Source organism: Falco rusticolus, chromosome 13 (assembly GCF_015220075.1).
Source record: "Falco rusticolus isolate bFalRus1 chromosome 13, bFalRus1.pri, whole genome shotgun sequence".
Taxonomy (NCBI): Eukaryota; Metazoa; Chordata; class Aves; order Falconiformes; family Falconidae; genus Falco; species Falco rusticolus.
The window spans coordinates 17,057,699-17,077,902 of record NC_051199.1 but is presented as its reverse complement, the minus strand read 5'-3'; the positions used below and the strand labels follow the sequence as shown (position 1 = coordinate 17,077,902).

At 45.6% G+C, this 20,204-nt stretch overlaps 1 protein-coding gene across 2 annotated transcripts in view; it reads left to right on the top strand.

The window, feature by feature from the left end:
- Positions 1 to 20,204, top strand: part of CCDC50 (coiled-coil domain containing 50) — a 45,759-nt gene that overhangs the window by 10,883 nt on the left and 14,672 nt on the right. For both annotated transcript variants that reach the window (XM_037406158.1, XM_037406157.1), the window contains exons 2-5: positions 7,332 to 7,394; positions 8,745 to 8,874; positions 13,703 to 13,793; positions 16,417 to 16,519. In XM_037406158.1, coding sequence (XP_037262055.1) covers positions 7,332 to 7,394; positions 8,745 to 8,874; positions 13,703 to 13,793; positions 16,417 to 16,519 — 387 coding nt within the window. The remainder of the gene's footprint in view (positions 1 to 7,331; positions 7,395 to 8,744; positions 8,875 to 13,702; positions 13,794 to 16,416; positions 16,520 to 20,204) is intronic.

Sequence of the window (20,204 nt, the reverse complement as noted above, 5' to 3'; positions counted from 1 at the left end):
AAGTGGTCTCAAGTTATGCTGGGGAGGTTTATGTCGGATATTAGGAAAAAATTCTTCACCAAAAGGGTTGTCAAGCACTGGAACATGCTGCCCAGGGAAGTGGTTGAGTGACCATCCCTGGAGGTACTTAAAACATGTGTAGATGTGGTGTTGCTTTAGTGGTGGATGTGGCCATGGTGTAGTGGTGGACTTGGCAGTGCTAGTTAATGGTTGGACTTGATCTTAAAGGTTTTTTTCCAACGTAAATGATTCTATAATTGAAATGCTTCAACATTTTCTTCTGGAAGTCAAAGGCATATCTTTAACATTCTCGACCTATGGGTTGTGTTTTAATCTTGGGGGATAAGAAGAACTGCTCTTATTTAGAAAAATTGCAGGTGATGCAGTGTAGGGTGCAATTATCCAATGTCAGCCTTCTGTAATAAAGGCAGAATGATAAACTTAATAAAATTCTGTGTCTGGGGCATGCTTTAGGAATGACCTTTTGATGTCTCTTGTGGTGCTGCTTTTTTGTGATCTTGGGTATCTTCAGCTTCATGTTTATATACTTTGCAAGCACATCACCCCTGCTTTGAGGTGTCCAGCAGATGCTCTCTCAGCTTGAGGACTGCTCTGTGGCACAGTTTGCAGACAGAAGTAAGAAGTAACCTCAGAGAAGGCATTTTGTGAATGCTGCTGATATCTATTCCAAGGTGGGTTAAAAAATAGTTGTGTTCTGAAGATTTGGTTGCAAAATCTTTATAGTCTTCCTTCTTAAAGTGTTGTTGGGTGGAAAGAGCTTATTGTTGGAGAGTGGTGCAGAGAGAGAGGACAAACCTCTCGTGGCCTTGACCTCAAGGCATTAGCTTAGTGCAGAGAGGATAACCTTCTTCCCAAATCCCAAGCTGTTCTTAGCTTCCAGGCCAAGATTGCCAATAAAACCTCCATGGTTCTTTGGCGATACTTTTTTTGTTTTGCATGTTTATGCTTTTAGAAATTAGGCTGAGACCTCTCACTTTGGTTCCCTGTGGGGCTGCCCAGTCTACTTGTGCTGCTTGGTAGCCCCTGGCTACATGAGACATGGCTGAGAAGCAGCAATTGTTCCCTTCCCCAGGCAGCCAAGCCCTGCCCTCCACCTGGTAGCCACCTTCTCCCTGCATGAGTTTTCTGATGTCCTTGGCACTGACAGTGCCTGGTGAACAATGTCCTAGGAATGCTGTCTGCATAACAGCGGCTGCAGCAGCCAAGGCATGTCCTGGCCAGCCTCTGCCAGTGCCTGCGCGAATCTCCTGCTGCGATGGGAGAGACAGGACAGAAGTGATAAACACTGAGGTCAGGTCATGGATCTCCCAAACAGCTTTGCTGGGGGTGCAAAGGAAATGTCCTAGTTGCATGTTTCCTCTGAAAACTGTCCTCGGGGCAGCCTGTCACCTCCGGTTGAGTGGCTGCTCGGTCACGTTGGCTTTGTTTCAAGGAAACAATCTGCAAGTTTTGGGGGGTTTACCTGGCTTGGAGTAGCCCGGCCAGTCCCTGCTGGTGAGAGTCTCTACGAGGTCCAAGCTTGCTTTCTAATCTGCAGGGATCTTCATAGCTCAGCATCTTCCTGAGACTGCAGGCTTGTAACAGGCTGTGCTTGCTGCTTGCCACTTGATTTGTCAGCTTTATAGGCCCTAAAAAGTGACTTTAGCTGATCAAACTGTTTTTTTCCTGTGTCACTTTTGTCTTTTCTCTTCCTCCTGTCCTTCAGTTGAGGATTCAAAAACTGCAGATGGTCTAAACTAAGCATGACTCACACCTTCTAGTTTATTTTGTGAATTATCCAGCACATGATGCTGACAGGAAAATGTTGGGAGTGGAGGGGGTAGGGAGCAAGAGATGTTTTTTAAGACCCAAAAGGAAATGCTTGGAGCATGTATGTGTGGCCCCTGGGTCACTGAACTTGGCGATGTCCCAGAGCATAACGTATGGGCCACGTGAACCAAGTGGGCCCTTCGGCCCTCGGCAGATGTCAAAATATGGTCTGACTTCAGGCAGAAGTGTGACGGGGTGTTTTGTTGTATGCCTTTCTTGAGAAGCCAGTGGGGTTTGACATCTTGTAGAGATGGTGCATGTTCACACCACCCATTACTGGGTGTTACCTACCTCTTTGTCACACACCTAAGTATCGCTAGCAACGTCTATGGCTGCCTCTGCTCCTCTTTTGTGGTTACCTCACTCTCTTTGAAGCAGTTTGGTGTTAGAAATGCTGACCTGTGGAGCTGAGGTCATGCTGGAGTAAGGTAGTGAGGCAGATGGCAGACTATGAAAAGGAAAAGGTTATTTAATGAAATTTTGCCAGGTTGTCATACCTAGAGATGCTCTTATCTCAGCCCTAATGGCAGGGCTTGCAACCATGCTTGCAAGAGCCTCAGAGGTGCAGATGCGTGGAAAGGAGTATTTCCAGGGTAAACTGCCAGTGGAGAAGACCTGTGCTTGGAGCTTGTAGAGAGGCTCTTCAGGATCCCTCAAGCAAGCCAGCTCCCTCTTTCATGCCACTGCATGAATTTTGCAGCCCACCACTGCTGCAAAGGATGATGCTTCTAGCCATGCTTCTGCCCTCATCCTTCTCAGCTGGCACCTCTGCTGGCGGTGGCAGTGGCTGGGATTCCTGCGCTGGCATTCCTTTTATTGACAGCTGTGCCAGCAGCACGTATTCCAGGCGTGCTCCCTGCTGCGCCAAGGCAGATTGGCTTAATCAGACTATGGTAAACCTGTTGTTAATGTTTCACACTTCAGTGGATTTGCCAATTGTAGCTGCTCTGATTGCACCCCTGCTGCTTGCTTGACTGTCTGATGGCTCGCAGCCAGGGCCCAGGGATGGGAAGTCAATTCGCAGCAGTGAATGTGACGTTAATATTACCTTTCATTTTTCAGGCATACAGTTAGGGAATAAGGAAACTGACTTCTTTCCCCTTCAGTATGAAGCCTCCTGGAGAGGAGGAATGTGTCCCTGTTGTCATTGGGGCCATCCTATTTCTCAGCACAAACCCGGTGCACATAATACCCGGTAATGGGTGTGCTGGGGCTGTGCTGAGGCTGGGCCGAGGACGAGGACTGGTGCCAGTGAAACTTTATTTCAGACCACGCCTGGCTGGTGCACATCTCCAGTTATTTCATAGCTGCCCTATTGCTGGATGCGTGTCCTCAAGGATGAAGGGTTGGTTTCCTTGGCCTCACTTGCAGCTGCGGTCATACTTGACTCATTGCCATGGGCGCAGGGTCTGTCTAGTCTTGAGGGAGTGCTCTGCACTTACTATTGCCCGCACACTTGCTAGGGAGTTGCAGGTGTCCGCATCTCTTGCCACCTGGCTGGCTCACAGTGCTTCCTTGTGTTCATAATAGGATGTTCTCATCTTCCTTTGCACATTGTCCTCAGGCTGATGGGACTTGGGAATAATGTGCTCAGATGAGTCGGAGGTGGCCAGCCCAGCCAAGTTTCTGACAGTGATGAAAGGTCTTCTTGTGCCGTCCGCCCTGCCAGCAGCTCCAGCAGCACAAAGTGAGGGCTGTGCGCTCCAGCCATCCGTTCGCGGGTTTGTAAGAGCAGCTTAACGGGAGTGTATACGCAGCCAAGTGGCTTCTTCACCAGTGCACAAATGAATCCAAATGTGTGAGCAAACCTAAGGCTTGCTGCTGCCCCACCAGCCTGCTCTGTGCTGTGTCTTCTGTGAGATGGGTGCACTGGGGAGCTTCCTGTGAGCATAATCATTATAAACCATCCAGCTTCCTCTCTCTGTACTGGATCTTGATGGGATAATCATCACTGTTCTAAGACCCAGTCCCTGCGTTTGTGTTTAGGCCCTGTAACTTGGTGGCTCGTCCCAGGGTGTTGTCCCCACACGGTCTGTCCCTGCCCGCAGAGACAGGGCAGGTGGTGGCGGGGCACAGCCTTGGGTCAGGGTGCTGTGTGGCCGGGTTAGGGGTGGCACTGGATCTGAGGCCGGTTGCTTTGGGTGGTGAACTGGGAAGTGCGTGTGGTGGTACCCTGGGCTGTGTGTGCTTCTCGGCCCAGGTGCTGAGCTCTGGATGGCACAGACCTGTCCTGAAGAGCCAAAACAACCCAGACAAGTCCCTGCTTTATGTCTCTGGCATCCAGCAGCTTTCCTTGGCAGCCCATAGGACGTGAAGTCCAGAGGAGTTTTGTTTTTCTTTATTTTTGCTTATTTATTTAACTCCAGAGACCCATGGACTAATTCTCACAGATCTCTGGGGGAGCAGCTAGAAGAAGCAGGCCCATCCATACACAGAACAGTATATGCACTCGACTTTTTTGAGTCCATGCTTTCCTTAGAAATTTTTTTAGTGGCCCATCAGTCCAGAAGGGTTAAACAGTTGTTGCTGTGTTGTAGGAAAGCAGCTCACCGGAGGAGGTGAGACTTTTCTGGAGTTGGTGCAAGACTGTCAGGAGAAGAGCAGCAGCGTTCTGCAGCGGCCCTCCCACTTTCTCGCCTGTATGCCAAGCATGTTTCTGTCAACATGTTTTTTCCCAAACAAATAAAAAAGTGTGTCTGGATGTGGGTAGAATAGAGTAAAAAAAAAAAAAAACAACAACAACAAAAAAACAAACCCAAAAAACCCCCAACACCAAAAAAACCCAACAAAACAAAAAAACCCCCAAAAAACAACAAACCAAAACAAATGTCCTCCTCCCCACACATGCCTCTGGGGAGGATGGAGCAAAGGTCCGCCAGCACCATCAGCACCATGACTGGCAAGGCAGATGATCTGAGCCATGGGGATCAGAGCAGTGTATGAGCCTGTACAGAAAGGAGTTGGGAAGGGCTGGGATGCAGTTTCATAAGCGTTTCTTACAGCAGCAATCTTTATGCAAAAATTATGCAGCTCTGAAATGTTCATATTTCTTGCTCCTGTGCTGCCTGCCTTGTCTTGCTAGTACAGCTGTTCAGGCAGCTGTGCAGTGGACTTGCTCAGAGACCTACTGCAGTTAAAAATAACAAAATAACACTTCCCCCACCTTTTTTTTTTTTTTTTTTTTTAAACTATCAGGAGCAAGTGCTGCTTCTTGACTATGTGGTGGTAAAACCCAGCCCCTAGATTTGGGCAGACTGTAGCTCTGTTTTCAGGTATCTTTGCTTGGCTCTGAACTGACAGGAGGGCTCAAACCTCGGGGCTGGATGTGCCCTCCAGCAGGCCAGATGATGCTTGTTGTAAGCAGAAAGTGGTTGTTCCACAACCATTCTATGATGCTGAAGTAGTATTAGGGGCCACAGAATGAAAGTCTCTATGGGCAAGGTCCTCTTGCCGTATCCCACAAAAACATGGGTTTGTGCCCACCAAGCACCCTGCATATGTCACCTGTGAATAGCAGTGCTGCCTGCAACTCAGCTGTGGGTTTTCCAGACCTGCGGCTGAAGCTAGCGTTTCTGTTTTTATACACAGATGCCCACTGGAAGTATTTCAGTGCTATTTAGCATTTTGTATCCTCTTGCCTTTTTTAAAAGAAGCTGCAATAAAAAAAAAAAAAGGTAACAACTAAACCTTAATTGCACCATCTAGAATTGTATGTGTTTAAAGTGAGTCACTACGGGATCATATAACCGTAATCTTTGTCCTCATCTCCACCCTGCTGCTTGTCACTCTCCTTCCCTGAAGTGCTGTTCTAGCTTTTAGAAGCTTTTGTTGTCTGTAAAACACCTTCCAGTGCAGAAAGACTCAACCAAAAATTCTGTTAAATACTTCATCTTTTATCATATTCATCTGACCTCTTAGTACACACAACCAGAAACAATTCTAGCTATTTTGTGAAGGTATCTGGGTGCAGAGGAACATCTCGATGCTTCTCGAGCAGACCATATGTGTCAATGTGAGAAGAGGGAAGGCTTGTGGGATGGTGGCTCAGGAAGACGCAGCTACCTTCTCATTTCCATGTATTTTCCACCCTTTGTGGTGCTGGAAATGTCTTCTCTTCTCTGACTCTGAACCTTTTTGTGAACAGGTTCCTCATAAATTCCCCTTGTAGTTTTGGTATGTTCTGGGGGTTTTGGGGTTATTTTCACTTTCTCTTCTAGGCTGTTGCTGTGCTCTGCTAAAGAGAAACCTTGGTCTTCTCCAGAGGTTTTGCCCGTGGAGCGCAGCAGCATTTTGTACCTCCCTCTGCAGCTTTGGAAGCACTTTGTTGTTCTCTGCTTTGTGCTGTACCTTTCAAATGGGAGATATTCCCCTTTCAGGTCCTTCAGCTGTTTGGCTTGTCACATTGAGGGAAAAACAAGTGATAGACCTCTGCAGTGTAAAGTTTTCAGTGCCTTAAACTGCCTTAAACTCTCCTAAAAGCAAGGAGGAACCCCACGTATGGCCAATGTGTGGAGCGGGGCCCCATCTTGCAGTTTGGGGTGCAGGTCGTGGTTTTTCTTTGGTTCACCAAGAAGCTGATACATACCTACCACCAAAGGACCGAACCAGATGCTGTGTGTGTGCGCCTATCCCAACATGTATGTGACTTGTGTTTTGTTGCCCTGCTGCCTATCATAGCAAGTTAAAAATAAACACTGGTGTTTTTCTACGTTGTGGGTAGAGCATTCCTTTGAAAGTTCAAGCATGAAAGTGATAGGCATTGGCAAAAATCTGCTGCTTTCAAACTGGTGCCAAATGGAGCTCATCTCCTTCCCGTTTACCTCGTCTCTGGGTCATCTTCATCGTGCTAGAAGCTGTGCTTATCCCTGCTGGTAATGCTGTGGTTGATCCTGTATCTGGGTTCTAGGTACAAATTTGGCATCTGCACTTAAAGTCAATGAAGCTTACAAGAGACAACTGTAAAATGATGCCTGTGCTGGTAGAAATGGCTTGCAGTGAGAGCCATGGAGCTCAGTCTGCTCAGCTCTGGAGAGGTGTATGTGCTTTTGCCTTAGTGCACAGAAAATACTATTCTCAGACTCTTTGACCTGGCAAGGAAAGCCATAGTAAGCACAAGCATTTGCTGTTGGTTTTAGTTGAACACAGTCAGCGTGGGCATCGTTATAAATTTGGGAGGAGTACAGGGTTTTGTACACAAGGTCTGATCTAGTAGTGGTGTGGGCAATCCTGATCTTAAACTAAAGTGGAGGTGGAGTGGAGAAGGCTTTTTATGCAAACAGGGACAAAGAAGCAAGTGCATGCAAAAATAGCCACAAGTGCAGGAGGGGGGAAAACACCCAAGTCCAAAGTCCAGATCTTGGCTGGTGGAAAGTGTGTCAGAAGTCTCTGTGTGTGTATGCTCCCCTGCCCTCACTCTTCTGATGTTGTGTTTTGGTTTGGGGTTTTTTTTTTTTTTTTAATTCCCCTTCTGCTAATTATTTTGGCTTTGTTTCCCTGTCCAGTGTGTCGAGACTTTGCTGTTCTGGAAGATCACACCTTGGCCCATAACTTACAAGAACAAGAGAGTAAGTAGCAATGATCTTTGGAACAAGTTGAAGCAAATTTTCCCCAAAAGATACCTGGCTTTGTTTAGTTTTGCTAAGAAAAATCCTCTCTGCTTTTATTTCATTTTTATTCTTTTCAGTGGAAGACAGACTATTACTGTCTTCACTGTCCTGTAACGCTACTCTGCATTCTGCCCCAGCTCACATTGTACCCTAGAGATAGCTGCATTTAATGTTTCAATTTTGTGTTCTCCTTTAGAGTTGAGTTTATGCCATTTATGATGAAATTGCATGTAGGAGTGCACTTGAGGTTTTGTTGCTGTGCAAGGTTTTTAGAAATGACTAGCAATTTTGGAATTTGGAAGCTTCAAGTTTTATAGGCTGACCTGAGGTGCAACTAGAAGAGGTCTGTTTGTTTACTTACTTCAGAATTGCTAGTGCATGCCTTTTGAGTGGAGGCTTCCTTTTAAGACATTTTGAGATAGGGCAGCTGTACACTACAAGGGCTTAAAAGGGGGAAAAAAAAATACAGTCAGGAACTTCAAAGTGACTGGTATTTTTTTATTTACTTTTAAAAAAAATTTTTTTACATGCTTATCTGTTACTTTAGGTATGCTTGCATTGCAGTTTCAGGTGTGGTGGCCTCTAATCTGCTTTGCTGGCTGCCAAGACTGTTGGTATCTACCAGTACTAGGTGCTAATACCGTTCCAGCTACTCTGCCAAGAGCGCAGGTTCTGCTGAAGTTGTGCCCTTGCTGCTGGAACCTGAGACCACTGAATTAAAGATGGCTTTCAGCTGCAGCTCATGTAGCCATCTTTTCTTGCAGGCAGTATCCATGTATGGTAAAGGACTCACTTTAGCACTCGGTTGCTCTGTTGCTAAATATAAAGGTAGTGAGATTTTGGAACTGATTATGTTGAGAGTGAGGAGTTCCCTCGTCTAGAGGTTCTTGAGAACAAATCATGGAAGCATCCATCAGAAGTGGTTTACGTTCAGCTCATCCTCACTGGCCTCTGTGGTCCCTTCCAGACTGACTTTATTAATCTAGGGTAACTTCCCACAGCCAGAAAATGAAATCCAAAGCCTAAAAAGCATTCCCTGTAAACCTGCATGCAAGTAAGATATGCAGATCTAGTTTTGGTAACAGGCACACATATACAGCCCCCTCAGTGCTGAGACAAGACAATCTCAAGCTGCTAGTGCAACTTCAGTTCAGGACTTCCCCACCTTTAGAGATGTTACATGATGCTCCCCTGCCAGGAATTACCTGCCTTTCTGGCCTGGAATCTCCCCCCTGCCCTGCTTTGTCTTGCACATAGTGTGAAGTTCTGCAGGCTGATCTGAGAGTTCTTGTCTGTGTTTATTTCCAGTTGAGCATCACTTGGCAACAAATGTTCAGCGTAATCGTCTGGTGCAACATGACTTGCAGGTGGCTAAGCAACTGCAGGAAGAGGAGGATCTGAAAGCACGTGCTCAAATCCAAAAACACCAAAAAGACTTGTGAGTTTGGGATGGAGCTGTTGAGATGCAAGTCCCATTTGATCAGAGCCCTGAAATCAGCTCCTTTGAGTTGGTTGGCAGCACCTGGGGTTCAGGTTGATCAGCCTTTTGCTTTTGTTTCCTTTTTCCTTTGGCTATCTGTTGCTGTAAGAGTATTAATACTCAGCTCTGTCACACAGTAATGGGAGCAGGTGGTCCTGGGGCCTGTCCCAGCTTAGATTCTATTGCCTGACCATGAGAAGGCACCTTCCTGTTCTGCTGCCTGTTGGCAAAGGGGTAACTTGGCCACTTGCGTCGACCTTGTCCCTGGCTAAAGTCTGAGGATGAAGAAACTGTACCACAGAAATGCACTGTTACGATGAATACTGTTGTGGAAATTGCAGATACTGGCACGTTTGCATTGTGCCTGATGAGTGCTTTTGAGGAGCTGGGTGCAGTGCTTTTTGGTGTCCTGCTGCACTGAGCAGCTGAAAGCCCCTGCTTGTGCTTGCAGATGGTGCAGTGTGAGGTGACCTGGGAAGAGGAGCTGCTGCCCCAGCATCAACTAGTGGAGATGGGTGTTGCGGGACAGGCCTGCTCTTGCAGCCGTTGTCTTCTACAGCGGCTGGGGGAGGATGCCTAACGAGCAATCCAGTTTGCTCTGCAGGTTTGCTCAGGCCCCACACACCAAACCTAACCCCGTGGCCTGTGATTTGGCTTTCTGTGTGCTGTGGCTCTCAGGCTGCGGAGCTGGTATGGAAATGAAACGTGGCAGTGCAGGGCAAAGCAAACTGTGCTTTCCAATCCAGAGTTGACATAGTGCTTTTCTCTTTTTTTATTTCTTATGCATTTTTTTTGCATGCCCCTCCCCCCCCCTTTAGTCTCTTGCCATGTGAGGTGTAACAAATGGGTCGTGTGACAGGGCTCAGTCAGATCCCAGGGATGAGAGATGGGAGGACAGGGCTCCCTGCAAATGCAGGGTCTGCAAGGCAGGATGCATCTCCTGGCAGCTGTGCTGCCTCCTGGCTTGTCATGCTCTGTGATGCCACCCACCAGGTACAGTTCATGGTGGATCACAAACCCTGGGTGGCTCATCTGGCAAAGACAGTGATGGAGTAGAAGAGCGCTGTATTGCATATGTGTGAGATACAGGACTGGCTTCAAAGGAGCGCCTCATGAAAGATGTGAAGCTGGGGTGTGACAAATCAGCCACTGTTTTCAATGTTCCCAGCGTACTCTGGCAGCATTGGGTAGATGCATGTGTATGTCTCAAGTCTGTGCTTTCTTTCAATAGTTTTGTCTTCATTACCAATTAGAGATGTGAGCATGAAAACGACTACATAAAAATTAATTTTGTATGGCAGAGATGATTCCTTTTTGTTACTTGCTGGGAGCTGCAAACAATTTTCTTGTTGTAGGGCTCTGTAAAATGGGATTTACAAACTTTGTGAGCCAACTTACAGGAGAAATGCTGATGCAAAATGTTGTGTCAGCAGCAGTTCTGCTCCTGAAAGCATGAGCTCTTTTGCAAGAATAGTAAAAAAAGTTGGAGCCATCCTTTTGTAATTGAATCTTTTTCTTCCTTAATTCTTTGTATGTTCCCACTGTCTCCTCCTTGTGCAAGATCAGCGTGTTCTGGCAACAGAATGATCCTAGCTGTTGTTGCTTTCTGTATTGTCTAGGACAGTTTGACACTGCAAGGTGATGGGAGAAGTAAAGGAGAAGAACTGGGTGGTCTTAGAAACAGGGAACATAAAAATGTCTTCAAATTTATGGGCTTTCTTCTGTCTTTCAAATCATAGATTCTCTCCAAAAGACTTTGTGAAGATAAATGAGAGAATAATTTTTCTTCTTTTCTAAGAGAATTTAGGGAAGCATCAAACCTGATTTTCATGCTGCTTTAAAAGCATCTCTCACATCTAGCTGAGCAGCCTGCACACTGCCAAGCATAGTAGCAAGGTTGCTAGAATAACTGTTGGAAATACTGTGAAAATATGCTCTTTCCTCCTTTCGCTCCCAGTGCTGTGATTGTTCTGTTACACCAACGTGAACAGCTCCTTTGAACAGTTCCCTTAACCCCTTTTTTTTTTACTTTTTTTCCCCTCCTCATCTGGCAACAATTAGTTGGCAATGTGAATGGGAGCTTTCTGATCACACTGAGTGTTTTGGTTTTTTTTTTCTTTTTTTTCCCTAAACTGTTTCCCTGGCACACTTTACACTCCCGGCTGCTTGGGAACGAAGGACACATAGGTGTGATGTTCAGGGAGGGTGACACTTAAGTTGCTCTGGCTGATTTCTGGGGACTGGTGGGAACTCGCACTAAAGAAATGAAGGATAAGAAGAGCTGTCAGAGTTCTTTAACCTGTTTTCTTCTGCTTAGTCAAGTTGAAACACTAGCTTATGTTAACTAATCAAGTCTCAGTATTTAATTATCACTGAGCAATAAAACCTAAAATCTAATCCTCTGTTGCTGTTCAGTGGTTCTTAAGAGATTGATATGGCGTATTTTGAGATGCGTGTCATCAGGAACAAGAAAATGCTTCTGCTTTTGCATTACTTCTGGTGTTCTTTGCTACAAACGGAGAGGCAATGACCTTGTTGCCTTGGCTCTGAAAGATGATTAGCTGTTTCTGTCTCCTGTTTGTCTGCGATAAGATGTATTTTAAGCATTTAGCAAGTCAGTTGGTGTTGTTGAACTTGGCACCTTAGCTCTGTTCACAGGTGCTGAGGGAACTGGAGACATGCAGTGCCTTGATATGTCTGACCTTTCTAACTTTTCTACCTGGATTCATGTCCTCTGAGAGTGGGGTCATAAGGGATCCACTCTCTTAGGCCCACTGACAGCCTGCTCCCAGGATTTGCATATTCAGCTATTGTTTTGCTGAGGGACTGTGGTTCCCTGCTGGTGTGAGGTTTGCCAAGGTCCCCTTTCATATGGCAGGTTCTTTTGCTGCTTCTGAGCTCGTGTGCCTTTGAACAGCTCTGTCCCTTGAGTCAGGTGAAACACATACATGCACACACACACAATGCCAGGTTTTATTACCTGGATGGAAGAAACTGATGAATTACCTATTGCTAACACCACCCCTACAAACACTGAAATCCATTAATGCCTTCCAGGGTGTCTCTAGACGTACGTCAGTTTATGGATATGCACAAGTGTTTGCAAATGTGGTGGTCTGGGAAAGGGAAGGAAATACTGTGTTGTGACACTGCCTGGAGGTTCATGTGTGTTTGGGGAAGGGGATATAAATAGTATGCAGTACTCAACTGCATGTCTGCTTCCAAGGAGCAGTTGACAGAAATAAAGAAACTTCTTTTCCCTCGTGCTGTGTGTTCATTTCCATTCCCTATGACAGATTAGTTGCTTCCTGGTGGCATTTGTCCTCTAAACCCTCTTCTTGTTGCAGTGTCCTTCCTCGCCACCCTAAGCCACATACTCACTCTTTCCACTTCTCTCATTCTTCTTCACTTTCTATGAAAGAAGGCTTTGTGGTGCCACTGACTGCTCCATTTTTCTCTGTTTTGCTACCAAAAGTTTGTCTGCCTTTACTTTTTTAGTTTCCTCCACTCATGTCCTAGACTCTCTTTCAGTCCTTTGCCTCCTAGTTCACTAGTCGTTTATACCCTGATCATTGATCAAGCCTAGAACTAGTTGCTCCAGCCCACACAGCACAACTTTGGCATAGCTGAACCTGCTTCTCTTGAAATACTTGCTTGACTTCTGTAATATGCTCTTGGTAGGCCTTCCATCACCTGTCTGATCAGTGTCAGTGTATTCTTCAAAAGAGCGTATTCTAATAAAGCAAACTTTGCCTATTGCTGTTCCCATTCTCATCTCCTATGCATTGCTTTTCAATAGTCTCAGTTGCAGAGATAGCTTTCATTGATTTATTATTCTTTTGATTTTATTTTCCCCTTCCCCCCTGACCTGTTTCGAGCTAGTTTTTGGCTCAATTTCAACAGTGCTGAAAGAGTGAGCTGTTAATTTTTCTTTTCTAATCCTTCAGCCCTTTTCAGGGTTGCCCTGAGGAACCCCTGGCCATCATTCCAGCCTGTTGCTGGGCATCAGAGCAAGTTGCTGAGTATGGCACAATTCTTGCAGATGCTTTCTGTATGACATCCCAGAAATATAACCTTCCCAGTCTGTCCACGTAGACGAAACTCTCATTTCATGTCTCTGTTATTCTAGTATCTGTCTGTCCCCAGTCAATGCGATCTTGTGTTGCTGCTGCAGCCACACTGGCACTGTGATGATGGCTCCCTCACCCCTTGTTTTGACACATCACTGTCTTGTCTCTTGGCACCGGTTCTGCTTTTGTGTCTTGTCCCACCTCGGTGGCATTTCTCATAGGTTACTGAACTGCCACCTCCAGCCTCAGCTTGGCCTGTGTACCACGCTTTTCTATCAGCATTTCTGTGTGTGACTTTCATGTGAAAACCACTGCCCAGAAATGCCCATGGTAACCATACCCCTGAACCCCTCCTTTGGTACCACGTGTACAGAAACTCCTCAGCAGAATTAGGCTCTTTGCAGGCTCCCATGTGCTACCTTGGTCTGCCCTGTCCTATGGTATCTACCTCCCTTCTTGGCAAACTGCCTATGAATCCGTTTTCTCTTGCTTTATGCTCTGATTGTGAATGTTTTGGGACCTATTTTCTAAATTTGGCCAGCAGTAAGTACAGGGAGCTCTAGTCCCCGGTGAGGATTCGTAGGCTCTGCATTCATACTGGGTAATAATTCTTTTGTGTAAATCAGATGGGTTCTTTAGCTCTTTTATCCCTTTCTCCAGGCTGAGTGATGCCTGTGACTTTAGCTGCCTATAATCCTTGTCTCCTTGCCTTCTAGAGAACGACAGGACTGCGAGATTGCTCAGGAAATCCAAGTGAAGCTTGTATTTGAAGCAGAGCAGCGCCGCAGGCAAGAGGAAAAAGACGAGGTAACCTTTAAAGCTGCAGGGATGGCAGGGCTATTTGTAGCAGCCCTTTCAGTGCCGGCATTTCTTGGTCATTAGCCACAGGAGTTGGCTTGTGTGGTGTCAGTTCTGGTCTTTCCAGATCTCTGTATGCACAGAGATTTTGGGGAGTCCTGTTACAGGAATAAGATATAATTATAGTCCTCACACTCCAGGGTCACAAGGGTTGCTGATGCCAGTGGCCTTGCTAATGAAGAGGGCAAGTAATAGGTGGGTCTTGTTGAGGTGTTCGTTGCCCCGGTGTAGGAAGTTGTAATTGTTTATGCACTCTGAGATCTGCTTGCTTTCTCAAATGCAAGAAGACAGGTACCGCTTTTGGGAGAATCCTGGGTCATAATTTCTTCACCTTTTTGGTACAAAGACTTCAGCGGGACCCTCAGTCCAGCCATCCATGTCTGGCTTCTCCTTATGTTCCTTCAGCTTGAAGGGCTGCCCTGGTAGTTGTGGAAGGCTTCCAAAAGGAGCTTGTAACAGGGGTGGGAGGAACACTGGCTAAAGGATTTGTGCTATAAGTGTAACTGTCTTATTTTTGCCAGGAAGGTGAAAGGGATGCAATACTGTTCACGTTGCCTGTGGAATTGCACCTTTCCTTCCTGCTTTACATAGAGAGTGGCTGGGCTGTCGGCAGTCTGACAACAGGTCCGTGCGACCTGACAAACCAGCGTGCTGACCATCTTGTGCTGTTGGGAGCAATCTTCAGATTAATGTGGCTCAAAGTAATGAGAAGTCATAAATATGCTTTGCCTTACTGCTGGTACATGGGAAGTTCCCAGGTGTGGCTGAAATGTAGCTGTGGACTGAGTTAGGCTGCATCTGGGTACCAGGGTGTGGCAGTGCTGCCCGCCCTTGCAAAAGGACTTCTGGAGAGTTTGAATGGAGACTGCTTTCCTTCCAAAGTCCCCACCAGTATTACTTCTTACGGGTGGGCTTCTGTGCTGATGCAGAGCCTGAGCAATGTGAGTGAGGCTGCGCAGTGCCTCAGCTTTGGTAACTGGCAGTGACAAACATCAGAGCTCCTTCTGTAGCCTCAGCACAGCATCTATACACACACCCTGTAGGACACTCTGCATTACATCAGTGCTGGACATGCCACAATAGTCGTGTATTTGTCACACATGAGGGTATAGTAGGTGCCCAGCTTATGCAATAGTGCTCTGGTATCAGCTGTGTCTAGCGGTGCTATGCTGGTGCTGTGCTTGAGGCAGATCCCGTCTGGTGTGCAGGGTTTTTAAATAAACCCATAAGCCTATCTGCTTACAAGTCCAGTTTGTAAGAAGTGGTTTGTGTGGGTTTGCAAGTCCTGAGTTGTCTCAGTCCTGGAGATAATATAAGAAGTGGTTTGTGTGGATTTGCAAGTCCTGAGTTGTCCTGGAGATAATGTGCTTAAGCCCATATATTTATAGACTTACTGTACTTGCTAAAAGAGGTTAATCTTGTCAGGGGAAGGAATCTTTTTTCGGTTGTTTGTTTTTTTTGTTGTTTGTTTGTGTGTGTGTGTAAAGCCTGTGGCATCCCCAGATCCTCCACAAAGCTGAGCAGATCTGTTCTGAATCCTGAAATAATAGTTTGTACTTGAACACACATCCAATATCCTCTAGTGCTGGCTTTGCTCTGGAGGGTGTTGGCTCTTAGTTTGCATTGCAGTGATGCCTTTCCTGCCTGCAATGTACATTCCACATGCATGGCTCTGTAAAGGTCCTGAGGATTAGAAGGGCTTAAATGAATAGCATCCAAAGGGCTAATATTCCCAGCTGGTATCTTCTAGCCTCTCTTCCTAGCTTCAGACTAGCTCCACACTTGCAAGCTTCAGGGCCCCAAATGACCAAGCCCCAGGGAGCTGTTTGCTGTTGCTAGGTCTTGTCGATCCATTAGTCAAATGGAATGCTATTCTTTTTGATGGCATATCTACCAAAACTGCGACAGAAGATAAACAGCTACAGTCCCTGCAGTGCTTCTGCCTTGCACCTAGTCTGCTTTTCCTAACGTCCCTTTTGATTTTCTTTTCCTTCAGCATCTGTCTGTCAAATTGATGCATTTCCCTGCCTGGCATCTTACAGTCCCTGTAAATTACAGCCAGTTTGAGGCGAGTTCGTAACTTGCTCTGGGAACTTCTTCCAGTCAGAAGCACCTTCAGCTGGAGACATCTATGCCCCTAGTTTTCTTCCTCCGGTGAAGTCCAGGGGGGAGGTCCAGCCCGCTCATGTGAGTGTGCGTGCCCTTGTGTGAAATCCATTCTCTAAAGCCCAAGGTCACACGTGCAGTCCCTTCTGCCATGCTTTGGCCATTGGGGCGTTGCAGGCTTATGTACAGGTGGAACAGGAACCTGCGAGTCTGCAGCGGGGTTGGAAGCTCAGTGCTGGGCCTGGGTGAGTTTGGATACTGGTTGGTGAGATGGTCCCTTGTGTCAGCCACTAAGCTGGAAGCCCTGTCCAGCCCAGGGGTTGAATTTGAGTGTAACCCTGTCAGTGCCACGTCTGAAAAATTAAACTATAAGGATTTCTGTTATTGAATGAAGAATTTAAATAGAAGAATCTAGAGATATTTTTCAGGGGGGAAATTTAACATCTGTTTTCTTCCTTCTCTGCAGGACATTGCCCGTCTTCTTCAAGAGAGAGAACTGGAGGAAGAGAAAAAGCGCAAGAAGCGCTACCCAGAATCCCAGGGACACACAGTCTATGAAGAAAATGGAGGTATGTTTCTGCTAGATAAAAGATCAGATCTTGGCAGTATAGGTGAACCTGGTTATCTGGCAACTCCATACAGGTTTCCCTTATCCTACAGTCCTGCATTCAACATGCAGCATTGCATCAGTTTCCAGGGTCAGGATCAGACTTCATTCCAGAATCAGGAAATATTAAAAAAAAAAAAAAAAAAAAGCAGAGAAGAGAATTTTATAATTTTTGATGTCCTAGAAGATGGCCTAAAGGACAGGGGTAAGGTGTGTGGTGTGTGTAGGTGCAAGCACACCCACGCATGCATGTATTAAAAGGGCTTGTGGAAAAAGACAGTAGCTGATAAGCTACAGTTACTTCTGTGTAACACTGAAAGCATGTGGGGGAGAAATGCAGATGCAATTTCATGCTTGCATTTGAAAAGAAATAGTTCCATGTGCTCATCTGTGATGCTGGCATGGCTGCGTGCATAAAAGGAATAAATGCTGGTTCGTGGAAGAGCCTTTCAAAAATAACTCCTTGCAGGTATGTATCCAAGCATTAAAATTAGCACAACTGCTTTGAATGACTTACTGAATAACAAGGTCATCTCTTCAGAATGTCTCTGCTGTGATTATCATCTGGGACTGTACATTGTGGAAAAGATACGACCCACAGCGCTGTATTGCTTTCTCTTGGTTGGCTTTTATGATTGAATACAGACCTTCTTCAAATTGCGAGGAGAGAATCAGGGTGTGTTTAATTATGGAACAATCTGGGGATGGCTTTGCTGTGCACTGGTGGTGGTTCTTGTGTTCTTTCTTTAAAAAAAATGTGGTGAGGAAGAGATGGGCTGCTTTTGATTAACAGATTGTGAAGATGAAGATCAGACCTCTTATTTCTCATTTTAACATCAATGCCATTGGTGACTTTAAATGTCTTTTATTTGAACTCACACAAAGTATTTTAGTTTCAATTCGGAAGACGTTCAAGGATGGCCAAGAAAACACAAAGAACAAAGTGCAAAACAGTAACAGAGTGGAAACTTCATGACCACAAGTCCTGCTATGTGTACAGAGCTGGGAAAGTCTTTGATCTTGGAGTCTTATGGCCAACCCACACTTCATATTTTCAGAATTAAATGGGATGAGTCCCTGGAAAAAATACAGTATAGGTAATAGTGTTGCCATGTAGAAATGGTATGACAGGGTGGATTTTTGTCACAGAAATCAGCTGACAAAAGCCTGTGTCTCTCTGAACCGAGACTGATATGGATTTGGAGAGCAGAATGTTGCATGGGTCTAATTTTTCTTCCTGAAGTAATCAGTAGTCTCAGAGGTGGGCTCGAAAGTGTTTTGATTGATCATTCGTAGTAATTCTGCTCTTGATCCATGCTTCTTAAAAACTAGAATGGACTGGAGTTGATTTTGGTGCCTGGATCTAGTCCATTTATCTGGAACCTTTTAAATGCTTGGGCACCATTTGATTAGGCTTCAGCATCCTTGGTTTGTATCATCGTCATTCCTTGCAAACTTCAACAACAACAGCAAAATAGCCCTTGCTTTGTTTGGGTTTTAGACTGTCTTGAGACTGAATAAAAACTTATCCACATCCAGGAGGAATGTGGATTAGGGCTATTGCTCCAAAGCAATCTGAGCTCTGAAAAAGTGGAAAAATAAGCATGAAAAAAGGCATGGTTCCTCCCAGAAGTGTCTGTGCCATGAAAAACACTTCTGTGTTTCGCTCAGTCGCTTGCTTCTTGGGCAAGTAACACCAGGACCTAAAGAGTGTTTGCGTGGCCCCTGTGGAAGTTGCCGCAGGAACCGGTGCCTGCTGAGGAGTTAATTGCCCTGAGATACCCCAAAAGCAAATCTGCTCAGGCTGTCTGGCATGGTTGCCTTACCTACAGCAATCCTTTCCCAGCGCAGCCCATGCTTTGCTCTTTTGTGATCTCCTGCTCTCTGCTGCTGTATGAGCTTTCCTTAATGACAAAATTGAATTAATTCTTAGATCCTTGTTAGTATTGTTCAAAATCTGACTCTTGCTTTCAGGCTCTGGTATCTGTTGTTCAGTAAGTCGCTTAAGTTGTTGGTTTTTTTTGGATATTTCTTTCCTGTAAATCATGTGAATATCTAAAACTGAACACAAAAACCAACCAGTTAGGAGTAACCACAGCAGTTCCTGTTACAGTTCTTGGGCTTTTAAAAATATACCTGTTCTGGATAAAAGTCACACAGATTTGTTTCCAGGGTGGATTTTCTGTAGGCTGTATTTTTGCTGGCTCTGAAAAAGATTTTTCTGAATAGAATGACTTGAAGAGAACATTCAGTTTTGGTGTGTTTGTTCCCCCAGCTCTCACCTCCCCAAAATCTAGATGATTGTAAGGAAGGCAGAGCTATGTATTACAACAGGATGCAGTTCATGTGCAGTGAAATAGATTTTAAATATTTTTAGATACTATTAAAAAAAAAAAAATCTATGACCTGTGGAGAAGGAAAGTTTTGGGTTTTTGGGTGTGTTTTTGTAGTTCTGTTTCAAGTCAGCCTCTGCCTCAAGGCAGGTTTTTTGGTTTGCTTTTTTGGTGTGTGGGTTTTTTTTGTTTGGTTTGGTTTTTTTTTCCCCAGAAATACACCTTTATTCTGAAAAGCTGTTGTAGAGAGAGATAATAGTTCACTCAGTACAATGATTTTTCTTAGCAAATAGGTTGATTGAAAAATAAATTGAACAACAGACTGTATACAGACAGACTGCTGTATCCTCATAGCTGTATTAGGTTTTATTACTGAAACTAAAAGCAAAGAAAATTTCCACCTGCTTTCTGGAAAGCACAGAGGAAGCAACTCTGCCAAGCTGCTGAGTAAGCAGCTTTTCCAGATACATTGCTGAGGTCAGGAGCCAGGGTTTTGTGAAGTCTTATCCTGCCCTTAGATTTCCATACCTCTCTCTGCAAACAGAGTGTAAACTTTTTGTTCAGGCACTGAGTAAGTGTGGGCCCTGAAACTTCTGGGTCTGCAAGAGATATGTGACAGTCGGATGGAAGATACCTGGATGCTGCAGCTATCCATCCATCTCATTGTTGCTGTCAAAAAAAAATATTCCATCCCACTTGTCTCCTTCTCTTTGCTTTACGTGGGTCTTCCCCTCATTAGGTGAGGCCGTTCTTTTCTGATGAAAACCCTTGTGCCTGAAGCCAGGGCAAGGCACTGGTGCTCATGAACTAGGATCCAACCTGACCCTCTGCTTGGCCCCTCCTGGCCTTATGTCCCCACCTACATCACCTCCCAGCCTTACCTGCACCTTGTGCCCTCCTTTGCCAGCCTTTCTCTGGCGGTTTCAGTATCCTGCAGCAGTGACACATCACCAGGAGATGAGCTACTCTGCTGGCGGTTTTTCAGCCCCAATATATTGATATGTCCTTAGGAGGTGCTTGGACACACTTTCAGGCTGAACATGTGCTTTCTACTCCAACCCCGTTGCCTCCTGTGCTGCCCTGCTGCTAGCCAGGCTGTCATTTCACGCTGTCCCATGTTATATCCTGCAAGCCGGTTACCCCATTATTATTCTTCCTGACCCCATCATGCTTTGCCTGCATTTCCAGCTTCTCCTAGCATCAGGCTCCCTCATCTGCATGCTGTGAGTCTGGCCTCGCTGAGCTGCCGTTAACCCCCACCCCACTAACCTGCTCGTTGTTTGTCCCCCCTGTTGCTCAGAGCACCCCTGGGGT